The sequence below is a fragment of the Siphateles boraxobius genome, unplaced genomic scaffold (genome assembly GCF_051911475.1).
Source record: "Siphateles boraxobius isolate OS27281-9 unplaced genomic scaffold, OSU_SipBor_1 35, whole genome shotgun sequence".
In the NCBI taxonomy this organism is placed as follows: domain Eukaryota; kingdom Metazoa; phylum Chordata; class Actinopteri; order Cypriniformes; family Leuciscidae; genus Siphateles; species Siphateles boraxobius.
This window is the reverse complement of record NW_027508975.1, coordinates 8,274,278-8,302,032: the sequence shown is the minus strand read 5'-3', so window position 1 is coordinate 8,302,032 and position 27,755 is coordinate 8,274,278. Positions and strand designations below refer to the sequence as shown.

At 39.6% G+C, this 27,755-nt stretch overlaps 1 protein-coding gene across 10 annotated transcripts in view; it reads left to right on the top strand.

Moving 5' to 3' along the window:
- runx1t1 (RUNX1 partner transcriptional co-repressor 1) overlaps window positions 1-27,755 on the top strand; it is an 80,893-nt gene that overhangs the window by 20,777 nt on the left and 32,361 nt on the right. For 2 of the 10 annotated variants that reach the window (XM_077196214.1, XM_077196212.1), the window contains exon 2: window positions 15,009-15,091. The exons of 6 other annotated variants lie outside the window; for them this stretch is intronic. In XM_077196214.1, coding sequence (XP_077052329.1) covers window positions 15,085-15,091 — 7 coding nt within the window. In that variant the 5' untranslated portion in view covers window positions 15,009-15,084. Of the gene's footprint in view, window positions 1-15,008; window positions 15,092-20,648; window positions 20,994-27,755 lie in introns of those variants that run through there. 2 more of the 10 variants (XM_077196213.1, XM_077196215.1) reach the window with 2 other exon arrangements.

Sequence of the window (27,755 nt, the reverse complement as noted above, 5' to 3'; positions counted from 1 at the left end):
TTTTCTTTCGCAGAATACCGTTATAACTCGTTTCGTTTTGCTCACATTGCTTAATTTAATATTATTCACAACGTAAATATCACCAACAATAAATACTGATATGCAGTTCGTCATATTTCCCCATAAAAAGTTAAATGGTCACTTTCAGCAGTAATTCACAAATCTTTACAAAATTGACGTTTAACACAGGGTTTGATCGCGTTTAACGTTAACTCTATTCGTAAACAACAAATAAACAACGCTCATACAAAGCGTTTCTCACATGTTACGCGTATTAATTTCATTTTGATTTAATTTCATAATAAAAATCTTTCTCGTTTTGAGATATTATTGTGTATGCTTTTCCCGTAACTATATTTGTAATGTAGACATGTGAATTTTCTCTAAAGCTGATTTAAAACGATATGTAAGTTATCCTATTTTGAAAAGCGCTTTAACGTTACAATATAATGTGAATTGAACTAAAGGAACATATTGTGTAAGAGGGGAAAAATGACTATTTGTCGCTGTAGATTGTAATACTATTTTTTTCTCGTGAATAATATGGGCTCTGTCTACAATCTCCCGTGCTCAGTAAATTCATTATCTTAGTGTTTATGGCTTTTCAAATCCAACACAACACTGAAGGTCTTTATGCATCTTTTAATGCAGCTTTTATACTTATTATTCGTCATTTTCTTTTTCATAAGAATGTTTTTATTACACACATTTAATACTATCCATAATAATATATGAAGTCGACCAGTTAAACATTAACTGTCGATCAGCATGTCATCTGTTGGCCGAATGGAATATCACCTCCGTCTATAAACACGGTCTCTAATAAGCTTGAGGATTGTTGCTGGCCAGTCCGCGAGATTCTCACGCGCTGCAAATTTGATCAAATCAAATGTTTGATTACAAACACAGGTAGGCTTAACATCTGGTGTGAGTCAGAAAATTGTGACACCACAATGGATTTAAAAATGTTGATAAACCAAGCGTGAGAAGACGCGTTTGACAATAGGGATATCACTTTGGATTAAGAAGCTGTGTTTAATTGTGACATCACAAGTGCGATGTCTTTAACAATGTTGATATCATTTGAGAAGATCCATTTACAATTGTGATGTCGCCATGGATTAAAATGCATCTGATAAGAGTGATATCACATCAGATTAAGATTACGCTAAATAAGTGTCTTTAACAATTGTGATATCAAATTTATTGAACAGATCCATTGACAATTGTGACTTGACAAGATGAGTCTGGCAATTGTGATGTCATCATGTCAGTTTGATTGAGAAGCTGTATTGACAACTGTGACATCACAATGGATTGAGAAGATGCGCTTATCAATTGTGACTGAGCCAGCTTTTTAAAACCTTCTCCCATCACGATTGTCAAGCTCATCTTCTCAAATCCATCATGATGTGAATAGTCCACTCTCAGCGCTTAAGCTCTCTCTTGACTGAAGAGTTGAGTTTCTGAAGTTTAAGGCTGGGTGGTTAAAATGAAAATTAAATGGTAGATTTTTATTTCCATTGCTCTCAGGGGCAGTCCATGTGTATTTAAGGCGCAAATACAAATCCAGAGGGACTTTGGAGACCCTGTTCTTTTAAGAAAAGATGCTCGTTCTCGTGTTGCTCATTTCACAGACTTATGCATTTTTTTTAACAATCAGTTGTCTTGTGCACATTCTCATCATAGATTGTCCATCCCACGTAGATTTACATTTTATTTCCTTAAAGGCATCTCTACTAGTTTCTTGAAGATATATTATTCTTTATTGATTTTATGTATGATGCAGAAAATGGAGGCTATGCTGGTCAAATGGAGGCTATGTAACTATGGCACTATGATTTGGTCATCCCCTCACTAATGTCATTGCCCTCTGCTCCTGTCAACATGAGATTCGAACTAGAGCCCAAGGGACAGTGCAGGTAGTGAACGTACCTTGATTAAAGGCAAACATGGTCTATGGTGGCTGGAGGTTAGGGTTCGGTTAGCGATAAGCAGTGTATGTGTGTGTGTGTGTTTGAAGCCAGCATTAGCAGGCAGCAACATCCTCTTGCTGAGGCCATCTGCACAGCCACCAGCCTGCCTGCCTCACACCTGTTCCCCTCTCCTCCACTCCCACTGGCCTCACACGGGTCAAACACATGAAACCAGACACTGCCACAGCATAATGAAGAGATGACTCTGCTGCCCACACCAACACGCACAGCTGTGTGTGAGAGAGAGAGATATGGAAATACTCATCCATTATTTTCGAATATGGCTGGGAGATGTTTACTCCTATTGATTCAAGCTTACGTTTTATTTAATAAATATATTCTGAATTAATTATCTATAAATATGCATCATGCATCACTAGAAATTAATTAACCATGCATTTAAATATATTATTTTTTATTTTTTTTGTGGTCGTGTTCATGAAAGACAATGTTCCTCCACTGATAAATGTGCTTCTCATTTACCTTAAACACAGCAGCGTAAAAAAAAATTGTAGTTAAGTGCTTACTATATATTTTAAATGACGAACAGCAGACGTTCTGGCTGAAAGCCAAGCGTGTTATCATTGCAGTAACTCATTTCATTAGTGATGTCATTAACCCCATACATAAACTGGCAGACATTCTCACCAGACACTTGCACAAATACACAGCATGTCTCGTTGCTTCACAATTTCTCTTTCATGCACAGTTAAATCAAAAACATGCTCTTTGTGCATAAAAATACAGAAACACACTGTAAATTTTGCAGCGAATAACCGTATGTGTCCAAAAGGGTCTAATCTGACAGCCCATATAATTTCTCTGGATGAATAAAAATTGTAATAACAAAAGAGAAGAAAAACGAGCAAGTTCAGTTACACTACATCAGCCAAGTGCATTATATGCGCTCTTAATGTTTCAGCTCTTAAGGGAAACATTCCCAAAATGCATTAGCGGTATTTCACTCGCATCTCTTTCCATTGAGCTATATCATGTATGAGGCTCTTTATATTCATTGAGGGCTACTGTTGGACTTGCTGACACACTCAATCTTTTCCTGTAAATAAGCGACGTGAGATGTTTGGATTTGTCAGGGGGAGAAAGACCCCTTATTTGCGAGGGCTCTAGATTTGACTCGAAGTGAGTCTCAGGAGAGCAGGCCATGAATGATTGAGGCAGCCGCCATCTCCCAGAATCCATGCTTCGGATCGATAGGGGGCATAATGGCTACAAATTTTTCAACAGGAGGAATTTAGCGTGTGGTTATTGGATTTCATAAAACATGAAAGCATAATGTGAGAGAAGAGGATGATTGGTTTTTATTGTATCGTAGTAGAGCTGGAATGTACAATATAACGAGTCAATATAAAGTCAAGGGGGGTGTGTAAGAATTTACATGGGACTTTTTTACAAAACAGTTTCGTCCTAGATATTAGATATTAATTTGTACAAATGTAATAATATATATTAAATAATATATATATATATATATATATATATATATATATATATATATATATATATATAATAAACAGATGTTTCTGATCAGGGAAATTTCTCAAATCCTTGAAACTGATGAATATATAGCAGAACTAGGCTAAATACGTTTCTGGTGTCTTAAAACAACTGAAGGATTCCTATAAAGTTGGATCTGAACTTGCAGTGGGGTCGATCTGAACCTGAGCCGTCTTTGTGTTCCACACCAGGGTTAACTAAACAAACCACTGCTCCAGCTGACAGGTGTCCAGGCTGCCCAGCCTTGCTCACTATCTCTCTTCCTCTCTCATTTACTCTCTCTTTTTCTCTTTCTGTTAGTCCTAGATACACTTGCCAATTAACTTCTCCTTCCTCTCTTATTCCAACACATACTATTTTTCACTCACATCTATCAGCCGCACTCACTCACACACACAAACGCAGTCACGCGTACGCTAAACTACCTCTCTGTCTTCTGTCTCTGTCTCTCTCTCGCTCTCGCTCTCCCCCTCTGTTTATTTTCCTGCCTCCATCTGGACCAGGCTGATATTGTAATCGCCCTAATGCACATTGCCTTCCCCTTAGACACACACAATGTGCCATCCTGACAAGCCCCTTTATATTTCAGATAAGCCAGGGATGTGTGTTTAATGAATACAAAGCCGCGGTGTGTCCCCGTGCACTCTGCCAGAAGGTAATCTTATTGAATAGGTGCTTTTCAGCGATGCAGAAGACGATAGCAGTGCAGGAGTGAAGATGTAACCTGTTATCTCGTGCCTCCTCTATTTTCCCGTCATAGAATTTTCATTTAAAGATTAGCTGTAAAAGGGTAAAAGATTCAGGGTGGTGAAGGTGTCAGGATGAGTGTCTATGTGTGAATGTCGAAGGGGGTTGGGTTGGAGGGGGTGGTCGAAAGGAGCATGACTTTAGCAGGAAGGAGTGAAGGAGACAAAAAAAACAGGGTCTGTCATACAGGCTGTATCTGGCCTGCGTTTCAGCCTTGCGGCATCGCTATCTCTCTCCAGACCGACTCTCTGCTCCCTGGGAACAGAGATTAGCACATTGTTATCTGTAATTGGGTTTTGTCTGTGGATTCAAGGGCTGCTTTTGCCAAGGAGAAGGTGAGAATGGCACATGACCAACATTACGCTTTGGCATATCAGTGTAAATGCATGATTGATGGAGAATTATGGACTGTGTAATGGCTTCATTAGGGTTTACTTCTTTTTATGAGGTAACAATTGCTAAGGGATGGACTCGGCTCTTGCAGAAAGTCTATAAAGCTCCTCTATAAAAAAGGGTGTTCGTCAGTGACAAATAGACATCAGAAACATCCTTTTCAGTTAGCCTTTTGCTTCATGGACAGTTGCTAGGGTTGGGCGGTATGACCAAAATCTTGTATACTGTCATTTCATGTCACAACATAATATAGTAATTTTGCTTGAATTTCAAAAACAACAAGAAATATTTATATATTAGTTAACCATGTGATAATGCATTTTTTAAAATAATAATAGTTGTTTTTTTACAATGGCCAATACAGGAGTCATCTTAGATTGACACAACACAAAAGGAAAAATGTTTTCATTTGATCGATTCCAGTGTACCTTTAATTACTTAAGTGAGTGGCACTTCACCTTATTTGATTAGTTTCTTGATGCAAATCAAAAGATAAGATTCATAATAGTAATGCGCCAAAATAAATGTTTACTGAAACCGGAAAATTGTAACTCGTCCACTTTGTGTGCATGAAATAGAAGCTGGCACAGTCAAAATGTGTCATTGAAGAAGCGCTGATCAAAAATCAATGTTTTGATCAATGCATTTTTTTTTTTTTTTTTTTTGGCTGAATATTTTTGCTTTCCACATGATACAAAACAGAAATACTAACATTATAAAACAGATCATTCTGACTAAATCAGATGAGCCACCATCTGGGCTGTTGTAAAGAAATACATTATGTCTGAAATACACCCAAATGAATCGGAATCAAATCGAAATTTGAATCAAACCAAAGCTTATTGAATTTGGGAAATCTGTATCTATACCCAGCCCTACTTACAGCTATTACTGCATTCTCAGTTTACATGAAGCACAGATGCATTAAGGACTACCTTTTTCCTGAAATTTATGGGATCAGAGTGGGAATCTGTCAGCTGTATCTGTTCAGTCACTAATGTATGATTCATGGGCCGCTCACGCCCATTAATTTTGATTTATGGATTCTGATATGTATTTATGAAAAGGGCACCCACTCCAGTGCAGCCTCTGTGGCCCAGTAAAGAGGAGTGTAATTAAGATTTGTTTTGAGCCTAGAGGCTCAACTCCTTCAAGAGCTATGGATCAATAGGCAGAGACAGTAGACCCCTGTGTGTTCACTACACATATTGACACGCTCAGTCAATTAGAGCTCCCAAGAAAAGGAGAGAGCAAGCGAGCAGAAAGACGGCGAGAACAAGATGGATCGGTAGAATCGTACTCAAAGCTGGTATGGTCTGAATAAATGAAAAATAATGTAGTATGCAATTGTGTAATGCAGTGATTTTCTAAAGCACACAATGCCATATGGTGTGTGCATTCATTATAACGTCTATAGATTCTAACACGGCTAGAGAAAATAACACCTGGTATTCAATAGCTTCTTCATAAACGGAGTATACAAAGCATTTGTTTTTGTGTGTGTGTATGTGTGTGTGTGTTGTTGTTGCCTCTGAATTAGTCCAAATTGTATTGAGGCTATAGTTTGGGCTTCCTGTTGTTGGCAGTTAGTGTCACAGACACTGTGGTGGGACAATAGCTCTGTGGTGTAGCACACTAGAAGATTGTGTTGTAGTTGAATGATCAGCAGGTGCCTTCGAGATAAACGCTTTGTGTCAATTATTTCTAGAAGAGGTGATTCATAAGACAGGGCTGAAGTGTAGAAGTAGAGGAAGACCGAGCATGGGGGAGCAGGTAAAGAGGAGCATGGGCCCGGTTGGATGAGCTTCTTCGTTTTCAATGCGGCTTTGGATAATAGAGTCATTTTGTTAAACGTCGTTGCATCTAAGCTTTTGTTATCCATGAATGGAGGGGGCACTCCTTGCACATTAAAAGTGTTTGGAGCTGCAGAACAAATAGAGAATTAGACTAAATTACTTGACATTATCTCCCCATGTTACCATCATCGCCATTGGAAAGAGTCTAAAGGAGCCGTTTAACACAAGTCAAAATATAGCACTATATGAAACACTGAAGAACTAGACAATAATGCATTTATTACTTAATCGCTTTATTAAACAAAATGCATTTTTCCATGCTGAACTATGGCAGCTAAGACTGTACCACGTTTCCTGACAAACGAGGTTCATCTGATAGGAATCTTGTATACAGACTTCTTAGAAGCTGTGAAATGAGAATGAACCTTGTCTCAGATCCTGTTTATGGCCGTATGGATGTGGGTGTGTTTTTTTTTAAACAGCTGGGAAGGAATTCACCCTGCCAGGAGCCATTCTTGGTCCCTCGGAACTTCCGCCATTAGCAACACGGCTCCACTGCACGTACATGACCACAGAATGAACCCACAGATGGGCACTGGTCTCGGCTGCCACAGACCTCCAACATGTCAGTCACATTTCAAACACGTCCGAAATAAGATATTGAAGAAGATTATCAAAGCAGATCGAGTCCAACTAAATGATTTAGTGTTATTATGTGACTTGTGCGCTGTAGTTGTGGAAGAGCGGTTCATTATGGATCAATAGTGTCTGAGTTGAGGGGGTCTGGAAAGGAGAGCAGTGATCCGTGGCCGTGCCACTTCAGTTTGTGCCGATTATGTGTGTGTGGCACAGCCCCCTAAGGAAACGAGATTCTGCCTGCAAATTTGTATTCAGGATGCACCAATTCCTGACAATTATTTTCATGTTATAGCTTATATTAGAATTCTGTATATTATGTCTAAATAAATGAAAAGTAATGCACTAAAAAGTAAAATCAATCGTTTTCAAAGTGAAATTAGGCATCACAACATTATAATGTACAGTATAATAAATGTATATTAATTTTGTGATTTGTTAACGATTACTTTAAACAGTCTTATTAAATTATTATTGTTTTTAAAGATTAACTTTAAGTAAACGTTAGATGAAGATAGATGTTAGATGAAAATTTGCATGAGCATTCACAATCAAATATCCAATATCGACTGATAAATTAAACATCTCTAATTTCATCTAATAGCTGATAATGTTTATTTGGGTGGACAATGAAATTGACTATTATGATACATTTGGTTTTACAGTTTGAAAATGTTAATCCATTTTTATGAATATTCCTGGTTTTATTGTTACTCATCAGTGCATATTATTTCAAAGGAATAATCATCAAAAAGTAACAACTTGGATTGCCTCTGGGACAATGTTGCTTTCCTGTTGACATCACCAAGGCCATGCGGGTTATTGAATTATGTCAACCAGTAGGTAAATAGCAATTTAGACATTTGTTTGAGTCCCACTCAAATCTTTTTGAGGTTTCTTGTTTGATATTCTACACTCCACATATGTATGCCATTTTATGTTGACTTTAAGACTTGTAATTGCACGAGTTTGCATGAGTCCTGATGAAGTGGTAATATTTTGATATTTTTTCAGTTTGGATGAAAAGTTTCTGAACAAACTATCCAAGAATATAAAGGGGTACGTATGGATTGGAATGGCACTATGTGGTATTTCACTATGCTGTGGTCTCTCTCTGATTTATTCCTTTCAAAATACACTTCAGCGCCAGTGTTTTAAATAGCCTCACAGTGCGGCGAATGGCACGGCGAATATGGCAAAATCGAGACCCCTTTCCGAATTGGAAGGGGTCTCATGGAGCAATAAAATGGCAGAGCTTATAGATCCATCTTGCCTTATAAGGTCAGAAATGTTTTAAGTTGTTTCAGGACAGTTGTGTGTGCCAGTAATAGTTCTACCATCTGTCTTAATGTGTCTTTATCAACATCTGGTTTTGTAAGCTATACTTCAGTAACAAGTATCCGTTATGTGTCAAGGGTTCCCAGTCCTGCTAGCGCTATTAGCCTAGCCTTGACTACCGCTCTGAGTTCAGCTCCACATATGATTGCCATTACTCCATACCATTGACAAAATGTAATAACTTTTCAGAGGAAAGATGTGTGCATGTGACTGTTTTTCTTCTTCTCTTCACTTTTTCCATAACTGTAAAGAATTATTTTGGTCTGGTTTTAATGTTCCCCCGGTGACTGGACAAATTACTGGCTCGCAGGGCATTTAGGGCTGTCTGAGGGAAACGTGAATGGCTCATCCCTTTAAGCATAGCCCTGTCTGCACCTCCCTGCATACCTTACCAACACAGAAAGCATGAGAGACGTGAAAGGAGATGCATCTGTAACAAACCTATCCCCTCCTCTGAAGCATGGGCTCAGAAACAAGCGCACACTTTGGCAGTGATGCAAAGATATGATCTTAATCTGCTATTTCCTCTTTGGCAGTATTAAATTGTCCACATAATATTTCACAGCTGCACTGGGATCAAATCTAATGGTGCAGCTGTAATTTTATGTTTGCAAAATTTAACTGTTCTTTTATTCTGTTTCTCTCACCGCCTTCCTCCAACCCTTCCTCCTCCCGACACCATATGGGAGATGCTGCTACACTCATATGAAGGGGGTTTGTGAGTACAATATGGCACAGCGTTATGTGTGGTTGAAGCCACATTGATGGTTAGATTGTGTTGCAGTTGTGCGCAGTGTAGCGTGCCATCTCAATAGAGGGATTAGGAGCTTGTCATGGTTTCATTCACCCTGAGACACTTAATTCCGAACATTTTCGTCCTCCAGAGACCCAATCGCATCTAGAATTTGCGTTGGCCAGGTTACGGTCTGAATGCTCACCCTTGTATAGCTACCTACAGCTACCCCTGCGGTATTTTTGTTAGCGATGTGCAAAACGATATATTTTTAAGTTGACTTGTCGGAGGATTGTCTGAATGACTAGTTGAGTAATTGGTATTAAAGAGATGATTTTTAGATACTGTCATCATTTACACTCATGTAATTTCAAACTTCTATGACTTTCTTATTTTGGAATAAATTATGCTGAAGATTTTTTTAATTTGCATTTTGGTTTTCTTCATTTTGTTATGTTCATTTTATGTGCTTTTGTCATTTTTTTAAACATATATTTTTTATATTTCTATATTGCTTTAATTATTTTTTTATTTCAGTTTTAGTATTTCAACTTAAACTTATTTGACTTTTGTAAGTTTACGTTTTTCATGTAATTTTTATATTGACAAATTGTTCTTAATATATATTTTTTTGTGTTCCAGAGAATAAAGTCATACAGGTTTGGGAGGACATGAGTATGAGTAATTGGGGGTGATTTATCCCTTTAAAAGAACTTTACAATTAGGCTGGTTTTAGGTTCACTTGACCCGATGGAACATTCAGTGCAAACAGTTTAAAGCACAGTTTTTCAAACAATTAAAGCGCAGCATGCAAATGAAAGTACGAATGCTAAAATAATTAATAGAAAAAGATTACCTCCCAAATCATCTAGTCAGTTCTTAGACTACTAATCGACCAGTTTGATCCGTTCCTATTTTTAATCCGGTATCCAGATATATCCTGGGGTGAATCGCCACCATCATTGTGCACAGCATGGAAGCGTGGAAGACAGCGCTCGTCACTGACAAGGGGGTCCTTCTGGACGCAGCCTCCCCGAGCACTTATTGCCAAAGAGATGATTTGTCATGCACGGCCTCAGGCTATTGCTTTTAATGACAGTGTAAACGGAAAAGTCGGCGGCTGATTAGAGAGCGTGCACACTCACAGCATGCTTATTCAGATCTCACTTTTGGCTCCCGTCTGGTGCTCCCTGTCGCTCCGCGCCAAACACGATTCTCTTAAAAGGCCCCTTGCATCAGCTGAGTGCTGGAGGCGCCTGGATGTGTGTGCGTATGTGTGTGCGCGCACAAGATGGATTAATGCTATAAACAGAAAGTTGGATTTATCTGCGATTGGCACCACATTTTTCTTTACGCAGGATTTGGAGCCCGAAGAGGAGGAGAGAGGAGAATGCCTTTATTCAAAACAACTGTTTGTGAGTAATTAACATATGAAAGGAAGCTTACAGTCTGGCAAATCCCTGCACTTGTTTTCAATTATTTATCCACATTCTGTGAGGGGGGAAGAGGGTGACGGAGGTGGGTGTCGATCGTGAAGGGAGGGTGGCGGGCTATCTGGAACCATGAAAAGAAAAGTGATTTTTTCCCCCCTCTAACACAACCAGAGGGCATCTGGGAATATGCTATCAGGCATGATGAGATGAAAATGGAGTTAAGCCAAAGAGTGGATAATGGGTAACGCAGAGAGTCGATGAAGAGTGGAGAGTAAAACGGACTCAGAGTGGACTAGAAGTCCAGATCTACATGATTTTTATTGGATACAGTGTGAGCATGGCATTGATTTGACGGAATTGGACGGCACAGAGCAAAATGGATGGGAGAGACGGGGCCGGTAAAGATAAAGAGAGATAAAGAGAGTAGGACTGGATGGAATAAAGTTTTCCAGGCATTTGTCAGGGTGGGGCCTTCTTGTGTTCAAAGATGCCACAGGCTAGAAATTGATAGAAAGGGCTGCGGGCCAGGACTATATCAGCACCGAGCAGGACCAGTCTGGACGTGGCAGAGGAAACCAGAGGGAGGAGGCGATCAGGCAACCCCGTAAGAGACCAGAGAGAGAGGGAAGATTGAGAGTGGAGCTCAGAGCGATTGAACAGATGTAGAGTCACTGTGCCAGATGCCACAAACTATAGAAGCAGGAAGAAGTGAGGGAGGAATGAAACAGGAGGAGATGTTCTGTACAGCGGCACATCCAGAAGCATCACATAGTATCATGTTTTAATGTGCGGATTTGATTCACTCTTGCAAGCTGTGCTTGTTCGCCAATAATCACTAGCTGTATTTATGATGGGCTGTGGAATAATGTTATAATCAGATAGCCTCGTTCATGGATAATGCAGGCTGTAATTTAATGGGTAACTTATTATACAGAGCAACATAACTTTACAGATTCATGTATTTTTTATTAGCATGATGGTGCAAACCAATGCACAATATTTCAGTAGAACTGAACATATGTGGTAGAAATGTTGCATTTGTAGTAGAAACATGTAGCTGAAGGCTATAGAGTTCGATTTACTCCTGCTGTCCTCATTCTCGCAGATCTTACTTTTTCAAAGACGTCTGCCCCTGTGCATGCCGCTCATTTCAGACTTTGACTTTGGAGTGCTTGACAGTGTTATTGATCTGCTCTCTGCAGAGTTTCAGTTTTCTCTCTTGAGTTTCAGCAGAGGATTGTTTGTTGTTGTTTTTTGTTTTTTTTCTAAAACACTTTTAATATCTGTGTTTACTGCCCTACTGTTATGCATTTTTGACTGTGCGGGGCTCCAGACTGAAAAATGACTTTGGGTCATGGATCACTTTGCCAAAAGACCTCTTTTTGCCAAATCCCAGAATCACTGGAAATGTAGGCTATATTTAATTAAATATAGGCCTATTGATTTAAAAAAAAAAAAACGCGTCTGTCTGTAGCTAATGTTGATAACATTTTAAAATTTAAATAAGTATAAATAAAATTAAAAAAAAAATAGTGTCCAGAGAGATATTGATATCTTTTTCATCATGATAAAGATAAATGTAATTTAATCTTTAAAATACAAAAGATATACACAAAATTAGTGAATAATTAAAAAAAAAATTGGTTTACATCAGTAATAATATTTAAAAGGACAAAATATTCTTTATCCATATGGCTGTTGGTAGGGGTGTAAATCGGACAGTTCATCACGATACGATACGATATCGATTCTCTCAGCCAGCGATACGATTAATGCCGATACCTCAAAAAATTCTGCGATACGATTACGATTCGATTCGATTCAGGGTTATCAATCGATTTATCGATATTTAGATATTATGTGCCAAGTTTACACAACCAGTTACGTTTATTAACTCACAAATGCATCCAAAAATATAGGAAAGTTTAATTAAACTCTTTGAAAATGGCACACCCTCTCCCAATTGGGACATTTACAAGTTGTTTGTTACAAGTTACAAGTAAAAAAAAAACATGATAGCCTATATGAAAATGAACAAGAACGGAGTTATCTGTTTTTGCAAATGAACTATAACAGAAGAGGTTGTTTTGATTAAGTAATAATAACAAAAAAATACAGGTAAATGATCAAATAAAAGTGCATTGAAAGTATTTTATATATATATATATATATATATATATATATATATATATATATATATATATATATATTTTTTTTGTGTGTCTGGCAAAAGCAGATAACTCCACATTTCATGTTTCAGAGTTAAACAAAGCCTAGTAATTGCTATGATACTTAATAAAACACTTAATCGTTGTAACGTTAATCTCCTCAGCTGACATCTAACGTTAGACGCCTGTCAAACTTTGTTGTTGTGAATAACGTACACGCGATACAGAGAGCTTTTCCCTCACCACTAACCTGCTGTTTTAGCAAGATTCCGTGAAAAAGTTTCAGATCTTATTTTCCTTTTACGCCATGAAGTTCATCAAGTTCGTTGAAATCCATCCTCGATCACTTTTAATCAGCTTTGACGAAACTCCTCGCAGCTAGCGCGTCTTTTCAAAGTGACTAGCAGGCTTGTCACCCGACCTGAATACTGCGCAGTGCGCACTGATTCGCTAACACAGACTTTTCGGGTTGATTTCACAAACAAGGGTGCTTGTCGTTTCTGCTGTAAAAGATGAACTCGCGATGCCTTGACAGTGGAAAATACCCGCTTTTGTGACAAAGGGTTCTGTCAATCTTGTCAGGTGTCTATTTCAGCTGAGAAAAGTTCCGTGTGAGGATGTGGAGAGTTTCAAAATAAAGGTACCGTATAATCGATATTTTGTGTGTGGCATCGATGCATCGTATCGTTAGACTTTTGATCGATGCATCGATCCATATCGATGTATTGTTACACCCCTAGCTGTTGGTAGATTTGGTAGGAAATATTAAAATAATAAAAATCGACTGAAAATTGCTGATGTTCTTTTGGGAACGAGAATAACTCGTTGTTGTTTAGCTCCCTCTTTCCTTCAATGCTTCTCCTCTCCCGTCCCAGACTTCATGCCATCTGTGGGTTTGATTTAGTAGCTAAGAGGCTTTCTGAGCAATGGACAAGTGATGTTAATAGCACACATATGCTAGAGGACACTGATTTAGTTTTACGGCTGTGACATGATACTGTTTTGATTCAAGCGAGGTCGAGCATAACTCATCCACTGCTGTGCTTATCACCATATATTTTAATAATAGCAATGAGTTTCTCTTTTTATGTCCTTTGTATCTGTTTCTTTCTCTTTTTTTCTCTGTGAAGTAGTGGCGGTGACTTTATTTAGCATGTACTACACACACAAAACCCCCTCTGCAGGTTGACTGGATGCTCACCTCACAACATATCTGCAGTGGCCGTTGTCATGGCAACTGCAGCGGGCTGCTGGCGGTAATATGTGGTCGGAGGTGTGCTGAAGTAGAGCAGTGCTGACCAGAGGGATGCTCGGGGTCTACCCGGGACACCCCGGGTCAGTGTGCCACAGAAACACAGCTCTATCTGTTCTCACCTTGCTGGGGCTAGTTAATATTTCATGAGGATGCTGGAGAGTGTTTTATAATAATCTGTGAGTATAGCTTGTGGGCATATATGAAATCCCCTTTTCGAGGGACTTAAAGACAAGAGGGTGAGGAAATTATGACAAGTTTCACTTTTGGGTGAACAATCGCTAAGAACAAGGGACTTACTGAATGACGAGCATTCGATTTTAGTGGAAATCTGTGTAGTTTCTGCCATTAATTTGCCTGCTGGGTGTTCCTTAAGAAGGGCAAGAGTGTGGAGGATAACAGCAGCTTGTTGATGCCCCAGCCGTGGCTTGCGGAAGCCTGATAGCGGGACCAACCTCTCGACCAGGACAGTGGAGGTCAGGCCATGAGCTCGCCTGCCCTCAGGGCTTCCGACTCTAATTACCTGAGGAGCAAAACATCCCGGTCTGCTGGTGGGGGAAGAATGTGTGAATGTAGGATATCGGGGCCGCGCAGTCCAGCAGCAGCGACATCCTGCCCGGGAAGGCCGGGCGGGCCCTGTCCGTCCTGGTTCCTGACAGTGGGCTATCTCTGCCGGGCCCATGGTTCCTTCCATTCTAAAGGCCATTGTGTTGAAAAGGGCTGGGCCAGGAATGACTGGTTCCTGTTGGGCTAGATCTCTCGCTCAGGCAGCTCCGGTCCCACTGACAGATTCCTCTTGTTTTGTTTTTCTCTCTCCCTCTTTTTGTGTTAGTCACTCATGAGGATACTGAAAGTAATATCAGAACTGAGAAGAGGCTGCATTGTGCTGTTTCCATCCTCTTTCCACAATATGTTTGCATTACATAATCTAAACATAAGCTGGGACAGCTGGTATCCTCACTTTCGAAAAAGTTGACAAAAACGTTCTAAAGCAGAAACATCTTCTTTTTTTTCTCTTCAGCATTTGCTGGTGAATCTGTCAGTGCACATCTGGACTCGCCTCTGAAAACCAAACGGCTCGTGATCAGGATTTAGAAATGAGACGTAGGTGTTTTTGTTTGTTACCTAAATGCAGAACCAGACACAATGAATCTGTCACACTGTATGTGTTGGTGTGTGCGTGTATGTGTGAAAATGTAATTTTTGAAGTATGTATTAATAGCACCACCTAGTGTGCAAACACTAAAGGATGAGCCATGTAGGCATCTCTACCTACACGTCCCTTTTTCTGTTATTATACAGACAAAAGAATTGTAATTCATCGCCTAATGAAACATGGTCTTTTTTCCGCAATGAGAAAGAGCGACTCCACTGTCAGACGGTGCAAGTGTCTATGACTGGGCTGAGAGCAGAGTCTGGCTCGGGTCTGAATGAGGGGGCTGATTTGTTACTGACGGCATGCTTTTCATGAATCAGCACAACTGCCTGTTTCGCTTTCTAGTGTGAGCCGCACATTCAGATGATACTTCCACACATTCTAAAGACTGGAGACCGGAATTATTTTGCCGTCACAGGGGGCGAGGAGGGAGGGTCTCTTTGGACCTTGTGACAGTTGTTCAACTTGATTGGCGTGCACTGTGTGCCACAGTCATGCTGAAAAGGTGGAGTGGGAAAATCATGAATAGCTGTGGAACACAGATCTGGCCCCGGCCCTCAGCCACAGCTTGCTCTGGGACTCAGGGACAGCAGAACGGACAGATGGCTCAGGACTGGACACACACACACAAACACACACACATGCTTGCTTTGGCTTTTTCTCTTATTTTTTCATGCAGACCCTCAACACTAAGGTGGCTAAGAAAGCTATGGTGCCTTCATTCACACAAGATACACAGAAACCAGTAGTGACTAAAAATAAAGTTTTGGTAATTAAATTAGGGCAACTGGCTAATTGAACTATATGCTCTTCCGGGTGTTGTTTTCTCAGGTGCTAAGTTGAAAGTTATAGTAAAGTTCTTTGGCAAATTTATGCGGTTCTTCAACATTGCTGATCTATCATAATTTTTGGTTACAGGAAAGTGTGAACCTTTTCTAGCTTATCCACATTTTGTGCAAAACGCATCATCAGAGAAGTCCTTATGAAGCGTCACTGGTTCCCTGTGCTCCTCCTAACGTATCTCAGACATGTTTTTTGGTTGCTGAAATCTTGGTGCATCACTAGAAAACAGAAAGTGACACTGTTAATGTTTTGTTTATTGCTTTTTGCCTGTTTAGGTTGACAGGAAAGGAGAGGGTTATTGGGATTGGCATTATTTATGGCATTGTTGCAAAGCATAGTTTATCCATTCATAATAATATGCCCTGCATTATGTAGACAATTCATCTGTGGCTTTATATTAAAATAAGTGTGAAATGATAGCACAGGATCAACAGAGGCATTTCCAACCTGTTTAAGTCTTCATATTTGTAGCATATCTGCATGAGATGAAACACAAGCATTCCTATCTCACACCATCATGAACAGCACTGTGGAAGCAGTGGAGTCATTCAGGTTCCTGGGCACTATCATCTCTCAGGACCTGAAGTGGGACAATCACATTGACTCCACTGTGAAAAAGGCCCAGCAGAGACTGTACTTCCTTCGCCAGCTGAGGAAGTTCAACCTGCCACAGGATCTGCTGATTCAGTTCTACTCAGCCGTCATTGAGTCTGTCTTGTGCGCTTCCATCACTGTCTGGTTTGGTTCAGCTACCAAATCAGACATCAGGAGACTACAACGGACAGTCCGGACTGCGGAGAGGATCATTGGTGCCCCCCTGCCATCCCTCCAGGACCTGTACTCTTCCAGAGTGAGGAAGAGAGCAGGTAAAATCATCACAGACTCCACTCACCCTGGACACCTCCTGTTTGAACTGTTACCGTCAAGACGGAGACTCAGATCACTGGCCACAAGAACATCTCGGCACAGGAACAGTTTCTTCCCACAGGCCATTTCCCTCCTGAACAGTTAACACTCCTCCCAAGGCATATGCCTGTAAGTGCAATACTCCCACTGTTTAGTGCAATATCCTACAACTCAGGTGATACTTATATGTAGATTTATTTATTTATAATATTCAAAACACTGTAAATAGGTTCATAATCTGTAAATCTGAAAATGTCTATTCTGACTAAAACAAACTGTGATAGTTTTATTCTCATATATCTATATTTATATTTTTATTTTTTTTATTCTTATAATTTGTAGTATTATGTTTCATGTGTCATGTTGTATTTGTATTTGTATAGTCCACTGGAAGCCTCAGTACCAAAACAAATTCCTTGTGTGTGCAAGCACACTTGGCAATAAAGCTCTTTCTGATTCTGATTCTGATTCTGATTATGATTATATATGATGTTAGCTGAGTAATTTTTTTGCTATGTTTGCTTGTATCCAGTGTTTTGCTTCTGCAAGGAGCCCCTCATGTGGTTTCTGCTGTCTGTTGTGGCTGAGAAACATTTACACTGTGATTCGTACCCTCGGTCGTGCCCTTTGGGGTTCCTCTGAGAGACAACATCATACTGGCTGATCTAATGATTGTCTTTCTTTCCACAGTTCCTCCCTTCCTCTACTTTCTCTTTTTCTGTCTCATTGCAACCTCTCCAGCTCCGCCACCCTGCGTATGAGCAGATCATAAGAGAGCTCTAATGACTTTCAGCTGTGTGGAAGATAAAGCCCTTTGGGTTGAGTCGAGGAGATGTAGACTATAAAAAAAAGCTAATTTGGGCCCTTTTTCAGCATCAGAAGACCACTAAAAACATGTTCCCCCTATGTAACCTGGCCTGCAGCACAGGTCAAGGGTCTGAGCGTGTGGGAACACTGCATGTGTGCAACTCTTTCCCGCTTTCCCAGTTGGGACCTTCGCAGGAAAAGACCCTGCTGTAGAGGTATCTGTATGCTCACTGGCTTTTTAAGAAGCTCTTAAGCCAGTCACAAAAAAAAACTGGCACTATTGGTCCTTGGAACGCGAAAGAAGTGGAATCCCTTCAGCTCACGGTTTCCTCATTTCGCATTGTCTCGTTCCTGCTCTTTCAGTCTGTTAATGCAGCCAACTCTTAAAGCAGGCCTTTATCAAGCTGGGCTGGAAATATATTCTCTTCCTACCGGCTCTGAAAGGGCTGTCAGATTGATTTAAGGGGAGGGAGGGGACGGAAGGGACCCACAGAAAAGCCTGAATATTTAGTTTGCTATGTTGCCTCTCAAAAAAATCATAGATGTAGCGGATTTTGAGAACAGTACTTGTTCAGAGGCTAGGGGAATTGATGAATCTGGCTTTGTGCTGAGTGGACATGAAGGTGTGTAAGTGCTGACAAAAAGGAAGTCGAAAGGACATTTTCTCACACACCTCATTGCAGGATATAAATGCAGCCCAGTATTGTTTTTTTACCTCATGGTAAGTGATCATCCTAGAATTGTTCGATTATGTTTGTATTTTCTGAAAGAGCTGCTGTAGGTGTCAATCACAAGGATTGAATGCGTTTCTGTCAGTATAGCAGTGTAATTTCTTCTTGTACCTTGTTGCACAATTTGCCTTTTATTACTTTTATGACAACTGCACTGCATTTTACTTTATAGCTGCAGGATAAAGCAAATGAGGAATTCTGTTATTGTTGGAGATTTGGTAATGTCTGTAATTTACAAGTGAATGCAACCGCTGGCAATTAAAACAAATCAACATTGTTTGACGCTTTTTTTTCTTCAGAAAAGTCATTCTCTGTTTTTGCTAGTGATTGAACATTTAAGGTACCATTATCTAGGGGTGGGAATTGGCAAAAATGTGATGTTTCGATAGTATTGCGATATTTGGGCCACGATTCAATATTATTGTGATTCTTAACATATTGTGATACAGCAAGTATTCCATTTCGATTCTGCGATATATTGCGATTCATGTCCCGCATTTTATTCAAAGGCATTACAAAAAATGAGGAAAATAAGACTGCTCAACTCACTTCAAATGTCACATTTAATTCTGTAAACATTACTTCTACACATTAACTGAAGTGCAAAAACTTAGGAGGGTAGTGCAAAAACTTGAAAACTTAAACATTCAGGACACAGGACCTTATTACAAGACAGGACGTAATTATTCTCTGAATAGGAGACCTCTCACATGAATGGTGAGCTCCCAGCACATAATTTAAAATTATTTAAATACAATAGAGTAACATAAGCCTGAGAACAATCATAAAACCGAAATTTACTCACATTTCCGATTTGAAAGAAGACGGAGTGGCATGTCCAACCGGTTATAGTAGTGAAGCCATTTTCATTTGAATTTGCTGTTGAATGCACGACAACAAAGCACCGCAACAAGCGCTACCTTGTAGATGTAATACGCATATGTAAATTGTCAGAGTAAACTCTGAGAAAACCAATGCAGAAAACCCGAAAGTAAAACAGATAATTTTATAATTAAATATTGCAATAATTTGCACTACTGTATCGATATAGTTGCGTGCGCAAAGTATCGCGATACTGAACATAATCGTTTTTTCCCCCACAACTACAATTATCCATACTGTATTATTACCAAACTCTGAGACAGTTGGGGTGGCAAATCTCACTGCTATTGGGATTGAAATGTTTCTTCTCCGGTGCTGTTTATCTCAAAGTCACAATTCTGTCCAACCCCCAAAGTGGAGAGACAGGTTGGAGGTGCAAAAAGAGTAGATCCACCATTAAACGTGCAAGAAGAACAAATCTTTCTCTCCACCCTCTCTCTCTCTCTCTCTCTCTCTCTCTGTCTCTCTCTCCGGAGTGTTTCCTCCACATGGAGCTCATCTGCTGTTTAAGGCGGCTGGGAGAAATGCCTTCAAGCTGACAGGGGCTGAAAGCCCAGACATATGTTAATCACATGCAGTGATGGCAGTCTGGGAGGGGAGAGAGAGAAACGGCAAATCTGAGAAAGAGAGCAGAAAAAGAACGTGTGCGAGGGGTGGGGGGAGAGGGGGAAGAGTGCCACTCTAGAGACTTAAAACACAGCAGTAGAGGCAGATACATGCCTTTGTTTGGACTCTCCAAATTTATTTTTCTTGGTTCTAATGTGGTTGTTCCCGCTGCTGCTTGCAACAACAAAAAAATGGTGGATGGGGCTGATTGATGCAGGCAGTATGCTGGTATTTTGAATGGATCTAAAGCATTTAAGCATCAACACAGTTCATTTTTAGACGGATGAATCAGAAGGTTGATAAGCGAATCTGATTATCTGGACTTCACAAACATGAGCAAACACGTTGTTCACCTAAGATCTATATTTTTCATCTGATTATGAATGTAGTAGTAAAGTATGAAGTGAATCTGGTTAAGCAGAAGCAGATGTGAATGAACTCTGATTGGCCGGCTGACCAGAAGAGGGTTGTTTTTGCAAGACTGCACTTAATTCAGATCATATGAGAGGGCAGATTCACAGCACAAATCTATATTTCTGTCTTACTTTTGTATTTCTATCTATCTATCTATCTATCTATCTATCTATCTCTATCTATCTATCTGCTGCCCCCCCCCCCCTTCGCTCTCTCATACGCGTGCTGTGTTTTGTGTGGCTGCCGCGCATCAGTTGGGAGGGGTCAGCGGAGGAGGCGGGGAGCGTGTGTGCTCGCATTTGCGTGCGCTCTAGCTGTCATTGTCTCAGTCTGCGGGCTCAGGGAGCAAGCGTGTGCAGGATAGCGCGAGGCCCCAGTGGCCACACGTGCCCTTGTTAGTGCAGGGCATCCCTGGAAGCAGAGCAGAACGAGAGGCAGGTCTCCATCTGTCCCTCTAAGGCTCTGAAAGCAGGAGGACAGGCTGCTCCACTCTCCCGTACTTGGACCTGGTGTACCGGCCTTGGGGTCCTGTGCCAACCCCCGTGCCCCTCGCAGAGCACAGAAAGACGCAAAGAGACTTTGGTTGCAGGGAACCTGGTAAATAGAAAAAATACCCTGGATTATTTGATTGTCATAAGATTGTCTCCATCTATGATGCCAGGTGAGATTGGGAAGCTTTGATTGTTTTGACTGTTGCTGGGAAATTGTGCATGTGCATTTTTGAATGTAAATATTTTGTAAAATATAGAATTAGCCTATTTAAGGCAACTTTGTACTGCTGTTATTGCCTTTTTGAATGCATGTGGAAGAAACAACCTTAATCAATTGATGCTGTTTTTTATATTTTTTGTCAAAACTAATGCATTTATTGATGGAGTTTTTTGAGAAAGTTTTTTTTTTACATGCAGTTGATGCTTTTTTTGATTAGCTTAGATGCATTTTATGTCTGCTTGTGCAAGGGAATGTTGGTAAACAATAAACATAAGAAAATATAATAGGAGGAATAATACTGGGCTCAATAATACGTTTTTTTCCCCACTTTTTATTTACTTTTTTTTTTTTACATAAAATATCACGTTTTCGGTGCATAATGTTTTTAATTTGGCAATCCTGCAAAATTATCATATTTATTTAAAAAACACAACTTTATGCTTTTTAGAACCCTTTTTTAGTAAGGCTTCTAAGACTATCTTAAAGTCATTCTCTATGCTAGCCTTATAACTTTACCTTGGTCACTGATTTAAATCAACACAATTTGCAACATTTCATTTATCACTTAAAATCAAACATTTATGTTCTCAACACATGAAATCTCAAATACAAGCCCAAGAAATGTAAGATGTAGAACCAATACAGTAATGGCCTGACCGTACATCAACTGCCCTTAATGTCTCTCACATCCTTATTTTTGAGCCCTGTTCAGGAAGATCAGAGATCTGCTATAGAAAGTAAAATCACAGTGCAGGAGCATGAAAGTGAAGAAAGCAGACTGAACGAAAGAAAATGAGAGAGGAGAGTTGCAGAGGGCAGCTGGCGTGCTGTGTGTATGCAGGCTGCAGGGAGATCTCAGTGCTGCTCTTCACAGATGGTGTTGTGAGACAAGCTCTGTTGGCACTGCTGCTCTCCTGTGTGCCATGGCCACTACCTCTCTGCCAGCCAACCCGTCTGGTGCCCACCTCTCTGACTCCCCCTCTCCATCTACCCAGCCTCCACTTCTCTTTCTGTTTGTGCTTAAACTTCCAAGTGTAACATTGTTGGCTGTGTATTTGTATTTGGCTCAGTTCAAATGTGGAACGGTATATATGGAGCAAAAGAATTTCTTTAAAAGTGTCTCTTTCGTGTTGTTTCCTTACCAAACGTTGCAGCACTTAAAACGTGTTTGTTAACATTGGCCTTTGTGTACGGTATGTTTGTGAATAGTGTGTGCATGTGAAGAATTGTTCTGGGAAGCTCTGGAGGAAGCAGCTGTAAGCAGGCGCGTGTGCCAGGTCAGGGACACTTGAGCAGAACTGACACTGGGTTATTTCGGACACCCATCTGCACTGGAGCTACCGTTCCTCCAGGCCGCCGCCACGGACAATCTGTTCACTTGCTGGCAGAGTGCCAAACACAGTGCCGTCCATCTGTGGCAGGGACTGAAGCTCTCAGTGCTGAGCAGAGCTTGGCTTCTTCCTCTCTGCTTGTAGTTTTATAGCTTTTTTTTGTTTGCAAGAGTGTTTTCAAACAGTTTGTTTATAACGCATGTTCTCAGTTCGCAAGAATATGCTACTTTAATTAGATAAAGGTCATTCTATTGGGTAATACAGAAACATGACTAAGTCCCTGTAATTTTGTAGCTCTTTTCTTACCTACAGGGTTTATGCACAGTATAGTTTAACATTTCTTAGTTTTCACTTTGCCGTATTTCAGCTGCAAGTTATGCTACTCCAACAAGGAGCAGTTTTCATATTATGTTTTCAATGCATTTTCTTAGTATTGCTTCTGTAACAAAATAAAGTGTTTCCTTGGTAAGTATAGAAACAAGGCTAAGCATCTGTAGTTTTGTGGCTTTTTTGTGCACAAAAGTGTCATGCAATGTTTTTTAAAAATACTTTCATAGTTAAATTTGTTGCTTGTGGGTTAATCTATTGTACTGAAAAGTATGAAAACAACAGTAAGGCCATGTGTCCACTAAAGCGTTTTAAGTAGGGCTGGGAAAAGATTAATCGCGATTAATCGCATCCAAAATAAAAGTTTGTGTTTACATAATATATGTGTGTGCACTGTGTATAATTATTTTGTATATATAAATACACACACATGCATGTATACATATAAGAAAAACATTTTATTTATATATAAAATATTTATATTTATATATAAAATTAATTATAAATAAATATGTACAGTATATACATGCAAATATTTCTTAAATATATACATGCATGAGTGTGTATTTATATATATACAAAATAATTATACACAGTGCACACACATATATTATGTAAACACAAACTTTTATTTTGGATGCGATTAATCGCGATGAATCTTTTCCCAGCCCTAGTTTTTTTCTTAGCTATGTGCGCTTGAGAGCGTTTTGGTAGCGGAGCATTTTTTTCAGTTGAGACGCTTTGCTTGTTATGATACGGAATAACCGCGAAAGTCCTACTAGTATCTCATTTCACACATATTTTGTTTCTGTGTTGATTCTATATTAAAATGTCGATACAATGTAACGCATTTTCCCTGGCTCTTGTTTTAAATTATTTTGTTCCGTTATTATGCTTAATGTTGTCATCTTCTGGCGTTGTACAAGCAGAATGTGGCGGTTGGTCGGTGTGGTATTAGTCCCGCCCCTCCTCCACTGTAATTGTATGGTTGGGTAAAAAGTGACAGTGATGAGAACTGCGTTTTACCCAAAGTTGAACATTCTTCAACTCTCGGTGAACAGTAAAAAAAGCCGGGAGCTCAGCGCTTCAGCATGAAAAAAAAAACTCTCAGCACCTCGTTACGCTCATGGCGTTTAAAAAACGCGGTGCTTCCATTAAAAAAAAAATACGCCTTGGCGGACACAGGGCCTAAGTGCCTGTATTTTTCTATATATAGAAAAAGGGTGTTTTTAACGATATGTAACACTTTCTCAGTTGGACATATATTGATGGTGTATTATGGTACTTTAACAAAAAAAAAAGCAGTATGGAAACAAGTGTCTTGTCCTTTAGTCTTGTAGATTTTTAGATGGAGACAGTGTTTTATATATTTTTTGATGTACATTGTCAGTTTTTTTGTCAGTACTTTGTTATTTTACTTGCATTATGTTGCTGTAAAGGTAGAGAAGGTTGTTATCTTAGGTAATATGAAAACAAGTAGCATATCTGTTTTCTTCCTCTAGCTTTGTTACTGTTTTGTTAGAGACACTGTTTTTGGTACAACATGTTTCCCATGCAATTTCCCGATTCTTTATTTTTTTAGTATGTCAACAAGGCTTTTGACCGAAGTTTGAGCATTAAAGACAGCCTCTCTAGAGTGTATTTAGTCATTAAGAAGCCACTCAGTGATGGCAGCCAATCGGTTCAGGGGCAGTCATTGCCTGGAGCTACGCCTCAGTTCCTTGTACTGAAAGCCATTAGCAAACTGTGGCCAGTGCCACAATCATCCGCGCACACACACACAGAAAAGCGCTCGGGGTGGAAGTGCCCTGATGTTAGGTCATACTCCACCATCTCCTGCGTCTCCTGCTTGCCAGATGTGACTCAAACCATTTTTAAGGTCTCGTGGAGGGAAAGAGGAGGAGGAGGAGGAGGAGGAGGAGGAGGGAGGGAGAGATCGAGAAGGAGACAGTTTGTGCGTGTGTGTGTGTGTGTGTGTGTGTGCACGTGCAGTAATTGGGCGGGGGTGGGGGGTAGTTGTTTTCTGAATCTGTTTCTACTTAGTAAATCTCCATCCAGGACTGCGTTTCATAAATTGTCGACATATTTTTCTGCACAGCGGACTTAACTCACTCTAATTTTGAACACATGGCTTCTGTCATGTGATATTTTCAAAACACTTGCAGACAGAGGTCCCAGCAGAAATAAACCGTCATTCTGCCGCCAGGGTCTTTCTTTTTTCTCGCAATCCCCCCACCCCACCCCCCCCTCCTCCTCCTCTGTGCCTGTAAGTTATTCTTTTATCACGTAGCTGTTTTTTCAGTTAGCGAGAGCAATATATTATTAGCTCACATTTTTGAGTGTAGTAAAATAGCGTTTTGTTAATGTAAAACATGAGCCTCTTTATTATCTGTCGAAAATTGATTTGGCATCCACTGCCGTGGGCTCGACTCGTCCTAGCATCAGAGACTTTGCCACGCTTTTTGTTGCCAAGCGTGGAGAGACGTCCGTTCATAGCTGACACAGCCAGTGAGAATAAGTGGCTGAAATGAATAAAGTGAATAAGTGGATAAAGGCCTACAATTTGCAGGTTTGAGTGGTATTCAGGGCAATGAGCAGAGTGCAGAGGTAATTGCAGTCTGTTTGAACTGCAGGAGAGAACTGGAGCTGTATACGGATATTGGATGAAACATCTGACGTGTGTTTCTTAGCATTTTGAAAACTTCCAGGGAACCTCATGAAGTTCTCTGGGCTCTTTCAATCTAGACTTCCATTAGGTTGTTGATCGATACAGGTTATTCGGTGGTCAATCTATTGCTGAGCTATTCATAGTATTATTTAATGGCAGCGTACTATTTAAATTGCAAGAACATTGAAGCATATGATTTTCAACATTGATTTTCAACATTGATTTTATTTCAACATGAAATAAAATTTTTGTTTTGTAAAGAAAATGATATGTAAATGCGTAATTGTAAATGTATTCATATGTAAATGCGTAAATGTAAATGTGTAAGTGTAAATCATATGTAAATGCGTAAATGTATTCATATATGTCCAAAGCTTTGACTGGTCATATAAGTGGCCACTTATAAGACCGGTCAAAGCTTTGGACACATTAAGATTTTATGTTTCTCGAGATCTTAAAAAAACACTTTTACTCTAAAATCTTATGCTTCAATGTTTGAAGTTAGTTTTGTAAATAAATACATTTACGCATTTACATATACTTTTCTTTACAGAACTAAAATTTTATTTCATAGTTTTATAAAAAGTGTCATTTCATAGTTTTGATGACTAATTCTAAAATGTGTCCAAAGTTTTAATTGGCAGTGTATTTACCAAAGGTATATACTGTAAGGTCTCTTGAACATTGCAATTAGGTCTGCTGTTTGATATTAAATGAAAAGCAAAACGAAATATTTCTGTGTCTTTTTCGTCTCAAAATTATTAAAACCTTAATAGTCTTCTAGAGATTTAAAGATCTCAACAATGTCTCAAACTGTACTCAGATTTACCAATATACCAAAAACTGTGATGAAAAATGATCTTATCACAGTGGAATCTGATGAGAAATTTTTAGCTTCAAATTGAAAGCTTTTCATTCACAGCTTTGGTATCTTGACAAATCTGAGCACAGTTTGAGACATTCTTGAGATCTCTTCTGAATCTCTAGAGGATTATCAAGGTTTTGTCTTTTGATAAAAAGTGTAAGGAAGAGGTCAAGTCTAAACATTCTTCAGGTTACACAAACACTCAAAAACAAAATGATGATAAGGCTGACTGTAGATTCTGGAACAGACGCAAGCGGAAAGTACCACTTCTGTTAATTCTCCAAGCAGGGACAGTTATAATCTCAAAATAGCCAAATACCGGTCTAGTATATATATATATATATATATATATATATATATATATCGGTCTATCACAAGTTTTGAACGTCTATTTTTCTGGCCATGTTACATTCTGTTTATGTGATGTTGTTTTCACCAAACAAACTTTTATTCAATGACAGAGTGTTGCTTGTGGACCAAGCGCAAATCCCTTGAGGATGTATGTGACTTTAACCTACACGCTGCTAATGAGGGACACAGTGAAAAACACAGCAGTGTTGGTGGATAGCCAGTTAAAGCCATGTGTCTAGGTGCTAAGCCATATTGCATGTGCCATCTTTCTCTGTTTCTCTCTCTTTCTCCCCACTTTTCAGCTGGCATCTGATCATGCCAGGAAGCTGAGTGAGTCATTGACTTGAGAGTTGGACGGGCTTCATACTTGCGTTTGAGAGCACTAATCTCAGTATGAAAGGCCTTTTATTGAAAAATGCTCTAATTCTGCCTCTCTAGATAAGAAGTCAGTAAATAATTATTTACTGTTTGTTCAAAAGATGCTGAAAATTGCAGTTGGGCTCGTAGTGTAATTGCAAAACCTCTATTGTTCCTATTTCAATTATGATTGTCTGTTTGTAGATGAGGCACAAGAGAAGAGGCACGAGAGAAGATTACAAGTGTTTTTTATGCAAGTTCCCCTGTGAGGTCTTACACTCTCACAGCCTTTAAGGATTTATCATTTTCCTCATTTTTTTAAAGTCTGGCAACAAGATGCCACACAAATCTCTGCGATTTCAACAAATGCGTAACAGCAACCGTGAATCACTTTTATTGTTCCTCTACACTTGTTTTCTTCCTCTGCGCTTCATGCCAACGGGGCCTTATTTCAACAGATGGTTTAAACAGACGTTAAGATAAATCCATTTTGAAGAAGAGGACGAAAGGAAAAAAGAGTGACTTCCAATATAAACGCTGCATCTGTTTTATTGGTCAGTCCTTTTTTTCCTTTGACGCAAGACCATATTTTGAAATGGATCAGCAGATGGCTCCCGGCCCTTCCTTTTTACTGCAGAAATGCTCCAGGAACACATTATCTCACATTATATCCACACTCAAACTAACAGTGCCCACTCGTCAGTGTCCACTTAAGCCAGCACGACTGGCATCAAAGTGGGTAGCTATAGTGTGAAATCACTTTCTTTTAAAGGTTACTGCCATCGGTAACTGATGATGGCATTTATGGTGCGT